We start from the raw sequence: 11,884 nt of genomic DNA on the forward strand, positions 1-11,884 counted from the left end.
GTCCCTTGCAAGAAATGGGAATGAATGTCAAACACCGTGCCATCATCACACGGCCGCAAACATTGAGATACCTGATTTTAAAATTCTAGTAAATCCAAAACTCGTCTGAAATTCACGAAACTTGGCATGCTATCATGGAGCGGCATCAACATGATGTGGTAAAGTTTTTGTCCCGTTTGGGGCAGGTTTGGGTATATGCTTCTCACAAACAAGAGCTTCTCACAACAAGCATGATGGTTTCGGTAGGGAACGCCCCAACTTTGGGGGCGAAATGATATCCATTGCCTCTTATTGCTTTCAATTTTTTCTCGTGTCAACATAGAACAACAGGAGTGTTGTGTTATTTTTTTGATTTTTCGGGGTTCGTTTGGACATTGTTATGCATTAAGTGAGTTTTCAATGCACTTATGTGCATAATTCAAATTTGAACTACATGCACATGCTCCCGTGCATATAAATTGGTTCAAAAATGAAATCTTTGTCCTTGGGTGCATGCTTAGGTCCCATGCAAGAAATGGGAATGAATGTCAAACACCCTGCACCGTCACTCGGCCGCAAACATTGAGATACCTGATTTTTAAATTCTAGTAAATCCAAAACTCGTCTGAAATTCATGAACTTGGCATGCTATCATGGAGCGGCATAAACATGGCGTGGTAAAGTTTTTGTCCCATTTGGGGCAGGTTTGGGTATATGCTTCTCACAAACCACAGCTTCTCACAACAAGCATGTTGGTTTCCGTAGGGAACACCCCAACTTTGGGGGCTAAACGATATCCATCGCCTCTTATTGCTTTCAAAAATTTTCGTGTGTCAACATAGAACAACATGAGTGTTGTGTTATTTTTTCTGATTTTCGGGGTTCGTTTAGACATTTTTATGCATTAAGTCAGTTTTCAATGCATTTATGTGCATAATTGAAATTTAAACTACATGCACATGCTCCGATGCATATAAATTGGTTGAAAAATCAAATCTTTTTTCCTTGGGTGCATGCTTAGGTCCCATGCAAGAAATGGGAATGAATGTCAAACACCGTGCCACCGTCACTCGGCCGCAAACATTGAGATACCTGGTGTTTAAATTCTAGTAATCCAAAACTCGTCTGAAATTCATGAAACTTGGCATGCTATCAAGGAGCGGCAACAACATGGCGTGGTAAAGTTTTTGTCCCACTTGGGGCAGGTTTGGGTATATGCTTCTCACAAACAGAGCTTCTCACAAGAAGCATGATGGTTTTGGTAGGGAACGCCCCAACTTTGGGGGCGAAACAATATCCATCGCCTCTTATTGCTTTCAAATTTTTTCACGTGTCGAAATAGAACACCAGGAGTGTTGTGTTATTTTTTTGTGATTTTTCGAGGCTCCTTTGGACATTTTTATGCATTATGTGAGTTTTCAATGCATTTATGTACATAATTCAAATTTGAACTACATGCGCATGCTCCGGTGCATATAAATTGGTTGAAAAATCAAATCTTTTGTCCTTGGGTGCATGATTAGGTCCCTTGCAAGAAATGGGAATGAATGTCAAACACCGTGCCATCATCCCACGGCCGCAAACATTGAGATACCTGATTTTTAAATTCTAGTAAATCCAAAACTCGTCTGAAATTCATGAAACTTCGCATGCTATCATGGAGCGGCATCAACATGGCGTGGTAAAGTTTTTGTCCCATTTGGGGCAGGTTTGGGTATATGCTTCTCACAAACCAGGGCTTCTCACAACAAGCGTGATGGTTTCGGTAGGGAACGCCCCAACTTTGGGGGCGAAACGATATCCATCGCCTCTTATTGCTTTCAAATTCTTTCATCTGTCAACATAGAACAACAGGAGTGTTGTGTTATTTTTTCTGATTTTCAGGGTTTGTTTGGACATTCTTATGCATTAAGTGAGTTTTCAATGCATTTATGTGCATTATTCAAATTTGAACTACATGCACATGCTCCAGTCATATAAATTGGTTGAAAAATCAAATCTTTTTTCCTTGGGTGCATGCTTAGGTCCCATGCCAGAAATGGGAATGAATGTCAAACACCGTGCCAACGTCACTCGGCCGCGAACATTGAGATACCTGGTTTTTAAATTCTAGTAAATCCAAAACTCGACCAAAATTCATGAAACTTGGGGCGGCATCAACATGGCATGGTAAAGTTTTTGTCCCACTTGGGGCAGGTTTGGGTATATGCTTCTCACAAACCGGAGCTTCTGACAAGAAGCATGATGGTTTCGGTAGGGAACGCCCCAACTTCGGGGGCGAAACGATATCCATCGCCTCTTATTGCTTTTAAATTTTTTCGCGTGTCGACATAGAACAACAGGAGTGTTGTGTTATTTTTTTTGATTTTTCGGGGTTCGTTTGGACATTTTTATGCATTAAGTGAGTTTTCAATGCATTTATGTGCATAATTCAAATTTGAACTACATGCGTATGCTCCGGTGCATATAAATTGGTTGAAAAATCAAATCTTTTGTCCTTGGGTGCCCGATAAGGTCACATGCAAGAAATGGGAATGAATGTCAAACACCGTGCCATCGTCACTCGGCCGCAAACATTGAGATACCTGATTTTTATATTTTAGTAAATCCAAAACTCGTATGAAATTCATGAAACTTGGTATGCTATCATGGAGCGGCATCAACATGGCGTGGTAAAGTTTTTGTCCCATTTGGGGCAGGTTTGGTTATATGCTTCTTACAAACCAGAGCTTCTCACAACAAGCATGATGGTTTCGGTAGGGAACGCCCTAACTTTGGGGCCGAAACGATATCCATCGCCTCTTATTGCTTTCAAATTTTTTCTCGTGTCAACATAGAACAACAGGAGTGTTATGTTATTTTTTCTGATTTTCGGGGTTCGTTTGGACATTGTTATGCATTAAGTGAGTTTTCAATGCATTTATGTGCATAATTCAAATTTGAACTACATGCACATGCTCCGGTGCATATAAATTGGTTCGAAATTCAAATCTTTTGTCCTTGGGTGCATGCTTAGGTCCCATGCAAGAAATGGGAATGAATGTCAAACACCGTGCCACCATCACTCGACCGCAAACATTGAGATACCTGGTTTTTAAATTCTAGTAAATCCAAAACTCGTCCGAAATTCATGAAACTTGGCATGCTATGATGGAGCGGCATCAACATGTCATGGTAAAGGTTTTGTTCCATCTGGGACAGGTTTGGGTATATGCTTCTCGCAAACCAGAGCTTCTCACAACAAGCATGATGGTTTCGGTAGGGAACGCCCCAACTTTGGGGGCGAAAAGATATCCGTCGCCTCTTATTGCTTTCAAATTTTTTTGCTTGTCGACATAGAACAACAGGAGTGTTGTGTTAGTTTTTGTGATTTTTCGGGGTTCGTTTGGACATTTTATGCATTAAGTGAGTTTTCAATGCATTTATGTGCATTTTTCAAATTTGAACTACATGCGCATGCTCTGGTGCATATAAATTGGTTGAAAAATCTTTTGTCCTTGGGTGCATGCTTAGGTCCCATGCAAGAAATGGGAATGAATGTCAAACACCGTGCCACCGTCACTCGGCCGCAAACATTGAGATACCTGGTTTTTAAATTCTAGTAAATCCAAAACTCGTCTGAAATTCATGAAACTTGGCATGCTATCATGGAGCGGCATCAACATGGCGTGGTAAAGTTTTTGTCCCATTTGGGGCAGGTTTGGTTATATGCTTCTCACAAACCAGAGCTTCTCATAACAAGCATGATGGTTTCGGTAGGGAACGCCCTAACTTTGGGGGCGAAACGATATCGATTGCCTCTTATTGCTTTCAAATTTTTTCTCGTGTGAACATAGAACAACAGGAGTGTTGTGTTATTTTTTGTGATTTTTCAGTGTTCTTTGGACATTTTTGTGCATTAAGTGAGTTTTTAATGCATTTATGTGCATAATTCAAATTTGAACTACATGCGCATGCTCCGATGCATATAAATTGGTTGAAAAATAAAATCTTTCTCCTTGGGTGCATGCTTTGGCCCATGCAAGAAATGAGAATGAATGTCAAACACCCTGCCACCGTCACTCGGTCGCAAACATTGAGATACCTGGTTTTTAAATTCTAGTAAATCCAAAACTCGTTTGAAATTCATGAAAGCATGCATGCTATCATGGAGCGGCATCATCATGCCGTGGTAAAGTTTTTGTCCCATTTGGGGCAGGTTTGGGTATATGCTTCTCATGAATCAGAGCTTCTCACAACAAGCATGATGGTTTCAGATAGAACGCCCGTATGCAAAGTGTGAGCAGGATATGTGCATCTCTTGAACACAAATGGTTCTTTTGAATGACCCGTGTGAACCACGTACAAACAATTTGGTGCGATTTGCATCTGTCCTATTGGGTATGTTGCCATTTGTCAAACTAGAAATATTGACATTTGTTGATCTAGTAAAATTCAGTAATTAAGCATAGATGGAGGCGAGGAGGCATGTTCAGCCAGGCGTGCAGCGGGCGGCGCAGTTCCCGATACGGCTTTAATGCAGACGAGGGAGAGGGTAGCGGTTCCCGAAATGTTGAACGACCAATGATGCATCCTCCTTCAATTAGCATCGTGTGAATGCATGAGGGAAGTAATGGGAGGACAGGGAAAATAGGCAGCACGATGTGAATGCAACGCAGTTTGCACTCATATAAAGGCGCCCCTCCATTCCAATGCATCTACCACATCGAACGCACCTAAGCATTTGCCTAAGCACCTACACTAATAAGCGCAAAAGTGCCCACTCCAGACCCATGGCGGCGATGAGCGCGAGCATCCAGTGGCTATGCCAGATGGTCCACGACACCGGCCTGCGGCATGGCACCGTGGATCATCTCCATACGGTGTTGGCGACCGGCTGGTGGATGGCCGCCGTCGACGCCAGCTACGACTCTCAGTTGGACCAGATGATCGTTCGCACCACCAACAGGTTCACCGTTGTCAAGAAGCTCGCGGACGACATCGCCGTACTCCTACAGCCCACGCACCCGGGCTCCTCATTGCCTGCCACCCTAATCGGCCTCCATGGTCGGAACCTCTTTCAAGTACTGGTGGCCCTGCGACTGCCCGCCGACACCACGAAGAATATCCACCTGGAGGTCGCGCTCACCGCGAGGCGCCTCCATTTGCAAGAAACCGTCGACCTACACATCCATGTGTACGAGCAAATCATGTACATAGGTATCTACAAGGCCAGTGAGGACGCTACGACGTTGGCCTTCTTCAGCCGGCTGGAAGCCTTCGATGCCTCAGTTGAGAAGCACCTTGACCTCGCCACACAAGCCGCCGCTCCTTAGCCGCGGGTCGGTGGCCCGGCCGGCACACTGAGTTGAGGAGGAGGAGGTCGTACGTTGATGGATGCATCTTTCTTCTTGCCTCTTGTAACCACCACTGCGATCGCATCATCATGGCCTTAATTCTTATTTTGCTATTGCATTCTCGTTCCAGTCAATACAAACATGTGCGATCCCTTTGCTCAATACAGACATGTCCGTTCCAGTCTTATTTTGATTGGCTTGAATGAAGGTATATCCCACCGTTAGGGGCCGCGGCGCGCTCTGCTCGCGTCCGTTGGTACGCTCTGCTCGCGTCCGTCGGCGCGCTCTGCTCGCGTCCGTCGGTGCGCTCGGCTTGTGGACTACTTTTCCTTGCGTGTTCAACTGCTATATGCATATATATGGTTGCTCGCCGTTGAGGCGACCGCGGAGTGCTCTGCTCGCGTCCCTCCGCACGCGCTCTGCCAACGGTTGGGCGTGCGCACGATCACGTCGGGGGCCCCGTATGCATGCGGTTGCGCCGCGCGCGTTGCCACGCGATGCAGTTACGTGCGGCCTGATGGAGTTACGCGCTGCAAATTAGAACTGCCATCAGGGCCTGCCGATATTCCTGTCCGTCCGGCTTCCCCTTTAATTCCCGCGGCCATTATAACCTTAGTCTCTTCAACCTTTCGATCGCGCCCCACAACACAACAAGCAGACCCACGACGACACATAGAGAGGGGATGTCCAGCGGCACTCCAATGGAGTTCGGTGAGCATAGAGTGGAGACCCACGCGAGGGAGACGGATCTCTCGGTGGTGTACACCATCGACCTGGCTGTGGTGGACGCCTACATCAACAGCGTTGAGCAGTTGCTTGCTGGAGACAAGTACAAGGTGGTCGGCATCGACCTCCAGTACACCGCCGGTCATCCCGACATAGATCAGAAGGTTGCCATCGCCTAGTTGTGCGTGCGCCATCATGTCCTCATCTACCACTACTGCATGGCCATAAAGCCTTGCGACCGTTTCAACAGGTTTGTCAACAGCACTGGCTACAAGTTCGCCACGGTGGATACCAAAGACGATGTAAAAGCGCTCAGTGTTACGGGCTTGGCTTGCAAGAACCTTGTTGAAATCCGTGACCACTATAGGGTCTGGGGCAGCACGAAGAATGACTCTCTGGTCGAACTCGCCTCGGCCATCATCAACCCCTACTACAAAAAGATGAAGCAGGATGCCCAGAGAACAAGTCCCGTATCCTGGTACGGGGCCTGGATGTGGCAACTGGATGAACCTCACCTTAGGTTTGCGGCCAAGAGCGTGTACACATGCTACGAGATGCATAGGCGGATCGTTGACATGAGGAAGTGCCTCGTTACTCAAATCGACGAGCCCGGATCGAGCCACAAGCAGAGGAAGTGTCACAAGAAGTAGATGATGATCAGATGATCGTTTATGCTAGTTAATCATGCATGTAATATATAGTTTACTTTATTGGTGTGTGGAAATGTCATGTGTGTAGTAGCCACCTATGTAATTATGCATGTAATAGTTTACTTTGGTGTCTGCAGATGCCATGGTTGTAGTAGCCACCTATGCAAGTGGATGTTTAATTTGGTTATGCAAAGTGTGTGTGTGTCTATATATATATATATATATATATATATATATATATATATATATATATATATATATATATATATATATATATATATATGTATGTATTGTATGCAGGTATAACAATATATATACATGTGTGAGATTGCACATATAGTCCCAAACAATTGCATGCAAATATGTATTACTCTTCGGACCACACCATACACGATCTTCATGTATCATCGATGAGCCCAGACGCTCTCTTATACACCTACAATATACGTACACAATACTTACCTAGTACTCCCTCCGTTCCTAAATATTTGTCTTTCTAGACATTTCAAATGACTACCACATACGGATATATGTAGACATATTTTAGAGTGTAGATTCACTCAGTTTACTTCGTATGTAGTCACTTGTTGAAATGCCTAGAAAGACAATTATTTAGAAACGGAGGGAGTACATGCATGGCCGCCGGAATGCGTTCGTAGGTTGCACCCGCGCCTCTGGCCGGTCAACCGAAACGATTCAGGGTCAATCGACTGACCCAAAACTTATTTCAGTCGATTGACCCATAGCCAGTCCCAAAAATGCATGGTAGAAAATTTATTATGTGAGGTCCTCTCCAATTTTCAGATCTTTTGAACAGAGTAGTTCTAAAAAAAAGATAAATTGGATCAGAGCATGAACAGTAAACTTTTTACAGACCCTAAGTTTGTCTTTTTTGCCGAGAGCTGCTCAGATATCCAAATGATTTGTAAATTGGAGCGGACCTCACGCATCAAATAATCTACCCGGCAAAAAACTGGAATTTCTGAATTTTTTTAGTATTTATTTTTGATTTTTTCTTCAACGCGGGTGCAAATGAGTCTGGGCTCATAAGTGGATTACCGTGATAGTACTAGCTAGATACATGAACTTTGTAACTTCTTTAGAGAAATGTAGGTTTGTAACTGTGTACCAAATCAACACGTAAAATCCTCTCAATTTACTTGAGAGATGTAACTTCGTTTGTAAACTGTGTACCCTGCTCAACATGCTAAACTGCATCTTTACTTTTACTTTAGCTCGGAGTAGTTTAATGTGGATACATAGTGCAGAGCGCATATGTAGCATATGGCGGCATAGCCATGGAAGAACTCGTCGAAGGCTCAAAATGTTGCGGTGAGGCGAATCAAACAGTTTATCATGTCTGCCCATTGTTCTCCGGGAAGCTGAGTATCTGCGGCTGCAGGTACCTCCCGTGGTAGATGAGCCTGGACATGGCCTTGTACGCCGCCTGGGTCATGTGGATGCCGTCCCAGCTCACGTACGCCGACGGGTCCGCACACACCGCCGCCCCCTCCACGCCGCACGCCCGCCTCACGTCGTAGTTGTACTTGCCGCCGGCGCCACAGCACGCCTTGTGCGTGCTATCCTCGTCGAAACCTGAGGAAGGCGAAAACGGATTAAACCGGTAGCCATTGTGTGCCGGTTCAATCGTGCTGCTCTTGATGTCGCGTACCGAGAGCCGGGGCGCCCTTGAGGAGGCTGAGGAAGGAGTTGAAGTAGTCCGCGTAGGCGATGGCCGCGTCGGGGTACGACGCCCGGAGACCGGCGACGGCTCGCTGGAGCTGCGCGTTGTGCTTGGCGGCGAAGAGGTTGAGGTCCTTGAGGCAGCCTGCGGAGTCGTAGGCCGACGTCTCCGGCTCGGCCATCGCGGTGAGGTAGCTCGGGAGGCAGCCGATGGGGAAGTTGCCCGGGACGATGACTCTGCTAGCGCCCATGTCCAGCACTTCCTGTGAGGACAGAGGCACCTCGGCAGAATTATAACCAGGTTTAAAAAAATTGATTGTACGTGTCAGAAGACTTGTGATGGTACCTTGGTGGCGTCGATGATGGTTTGAACGACGGCTGGGATGAGTTTCTCCACCTCGCTGACATTCTTATTCCCGAACAAGGCGAAGTTGTAGTCGTTTCCACCGATCTCCCCGACCAAAACCAGAGAAGATTGGAGCCTTTTGCGAATTTCTGTACACAAATTTTGCATAGAGAATTAGTATGCCTGACTGTTGAAAACAGAGGATGCATTGAGAGAAAGTAGTGAGGGAAGAAATATTTTTGAATTGCCTTCGTCGGTGTTGAAGGTGGACTTCATGAAGTCCTTGAACCACCGGAGCTGCAGCTTGAGGGAATTTGCGGTGAAAGGCATGGAGAATCTCCTGTTGAACTGGTCGGCGGGGTCCATGGCGGTGGCTCCAGCGACGGCGAAGTTGGCTCCGTGGTCGAAGCTCCTGTTCATGGCCAGGTAAGGGTTGAGGAACGGGAGGCCCATGTCCTGAGCTGCATTCGCACGTGAGAGCAGAACACTGAGTGAGTGCCACGTACGTTTACTACGGGCAGTACCACTTTTTTTCACTCTGAACCAGAGCATGTAGCTGGGAACTTGAGGAACATTGCAATTGCAACTATACGTACCGAGGAAGTCGATCATGAGGAGGCCGTCGGAGCATCGGCCGGTGGGGCGGCCGAAGGTGAGGCCGTAGGGGAGGTGCTTGATGGTCTCGAAGGCGCCGGGCGGCGCCTCCTTCACCAGGTTCCCCGTATCCGTGATGGAGTCGCCCAGGCTGTAGATCGCCGCCACGCCGGTGCCGGCGTGGCCACCTTGCCCGCGGCAGCAACACACGTGCAAGGCAGCGACGAGGAGGAGGAGGAAAGCCGTTGAGGAAGCCATGCAGAAAACAGTGGTGGGTCGGAGAGAGCTGTGAGTGCGTATCTCGACAGGACTCGATGAGCTGGGCGAACGATGGGTGAGGAGTTCGTGCTCGCCAACCACCTCTTTTATAGTGTACACACATAGATCGAAGAGGCAAGGCAGCAGTGTACTAGGAGTATTGAGCAAGGCTGGCGGGCGACATTCCGCGCGCGCACCTCCCCCCCACCGGAGTTTAAGTGGATTGACGGAGTGGTGGTTTTCGTCGCCGGGACGGCCGGGGACGGCTGCATGCGTATGTGCGCGTGTGGATGTGGCACAAAGAAAATAAAATTCTTCTTTTTCTAGTGCCATACCGAATCTGTGTGTCTGTCCCTTTGCTGCTGAGAAGGATGGGGCGTAGGATCGGATCTGGTCCGGGATCGTGGGGCTCGGCTCTCCTTTGGACGAGAGTCATTGTGACCACACAAGGAAAGACTTCACTAGTATTGCTCGCCACGAATGTACTACCTTTGTCCTGATTTATTGGTCGTCTTAGTATTTTATGCTAAACTTTAACCATAGATTTAAGTAAAATAATAATAATAAATGTCATCAAAAATTATAACCTTGGATTCGTATTTGAATATAGTTTTCAATGATATTATTTTTGATTAATGCATTACCATTTAGTTAACTAAATCTAAGATCAAAAGTTAGCACAAAATGCAATGGGGACCGATAAACCAGGACGGAGATAGTAGGTAAGTTTCTCGCAAAGAGAAGAAATAAATCATTCATGCATATTTTCATGGTGTGCATGCATGGCACATTAATTCAAAATTATTTTCAAACTTATTTGAAGTTCTCACTGTACTAGGCTAGTGCCACAGTGAAACCGTACACCTAGTACTAGTAGTAGGAATACTAATGGGGTCGACCTGTTTTTTTTAATCTATAGTACTATAACCACGACTGAAGCCGTCCGCAACACACACATACACACACGTAGTGCACTCCTGCTGATGTGGCATGTAGAATGATCGAGCATTAGTACACCCCCACCGGCCCACCCACGGAACTGCGATGCGCACGCACGAGCAAAGTGGAGGAGGATACGGCCGGAGTGCATTTTCCCCCTCTTGCCAACTTTAAGCTGATATGGGCATATGGCGGCGGTGGAGGATAATGGAACAAATTCTTACCTCACCAGAAGAAGATGGAATCCGTTTCGAAAAAAAAAAGATGGAACAAAGATCAGCAACATTCTAAATTTCTACACACCACGTAACCTAACATTCCCTTCTATATATGGAAATGGAATCACATATAGCTTTAGTCAAGCTCCAGGAGATCGAGCACTATATATGCATGCATGTACGTTCACGGTACGCTCTTCACAATCCATGGCGCGAGACTCCACGCGAGAACTCTGAACCTGAATGAGCCTGTACGTAGTAATAATGCATGGTGCGGTGCTGATGTGGTATATACAAGGATCGAGCTAAGAACTTAATTACTACTAGGATGCGCACGATCGATCGAGCAGAGTGGAGGATATATCGGAGTGCAACTTTTTCTCCTCGCATGCCAAGCCAACTTTGCGCCGATATGGCCGGCGGTGGGTGGTGGACAAGATGATAGATCCGCTCGCCGCCGAGCGGTCATGCGGACAAAAGCTTGTGACGATTGGAACCACTCTCGAACGACAGAACGACGGAATCTTGGCACTGGCGCTGTCGATGGAGCTTGATAAGCACGCATATGGATTGGATTGGTCGGCGAATAACTGACGGTGCGGCGCTCCCACGATCCGCATCGCAAAGTAGAACGTCTGATCGGCGTGGAGCTCCTGTACGTACGTGCAATGGTACATGGGGGTCGGACGACAGGCCCCGGCCGGTGCTCCGTGCTCGAGGTTTCGAGAGAGGCGAGAGCGAGAGGCCGGGCGAAGGGACAACGGAGCGTCTTGGGAAGAGACACCCGGTGAGCGACGTGCATGCATCTGATCTTGGCGTATCACCACTCATCACAAATAGCGAGCCTTGAAAGCTCTTCTGGTGTGATGTCCTCTTGCTTTTCGGTTATTTTGCAGTTCGTGGAGTGCATTCCATCGTGATCTCCAGTCTGCGTGCCACAGGTGGTCCACGGTGGATCGATCCTTGTATTTTTCATGTTTGAGGAAGATCAAAACATCAGATTTTGTAATGGAAATACAAGGTTAAGAATTGTATACACACTATGCTACCTGCGGTTTAAAATCTGTTTTTCTTTTTCTCTCCGTGCCACACGTTTCATTGATCACCTACATCATTGATGCAATACTGCACACTGTTGTACTGCAAATGATAAGT

At 46.7% G+C, this 11,884-nt stretch overlaps 1 protein-coding gene across 1 annotated transcript; it reads right to left on the bottom strand.

Annotated features, from left to right (window-relative positions):
* Positions 1–7,896: 7,896 nt before the first annotated feature.
* Positions 7,897–9,733, bottom strand: LOC123167870 (acetylajmalan esterase). The gene is made up of 5 exons (XM_044585731.1): positions 9,317–9,733; positions 8,969–9,181; positions 8,721–8,869; positions 8,364–8,637; positions 7,897–8,287 (listed from the first exon to the last, which is right to left on the bottom strand). Exons 1-5 carry the CDS (start codon positions 9,570–9,572, stop codon positions 8,046–8,048), a joined length of 1,134 nt encoding a protein of 377 aa, XP_044441666.1. The 5' UTR covers positions 9,573–9,733; the 3' UTR covers positions 7,897–8,045.
* Between the last annotated feature and the right edge of the window lie 2,151 nt (positions 9,734–11,884).

The sequence above is a fragment of the Triticum aestivum genome, chromosome 7D (assembly GCF_018294505.1).
Source record: "Triticum aestivum cultivar Chinese Spring chromosome 7D, IWGSC CS RefSeq v2.1, whole genome shotgun sequence".
NCBI lineage: Eukaryota > Viridiplantae > Streptophyta > Magnoliopsida > Poales > Poaceae > Triticum > Triticum aestivum.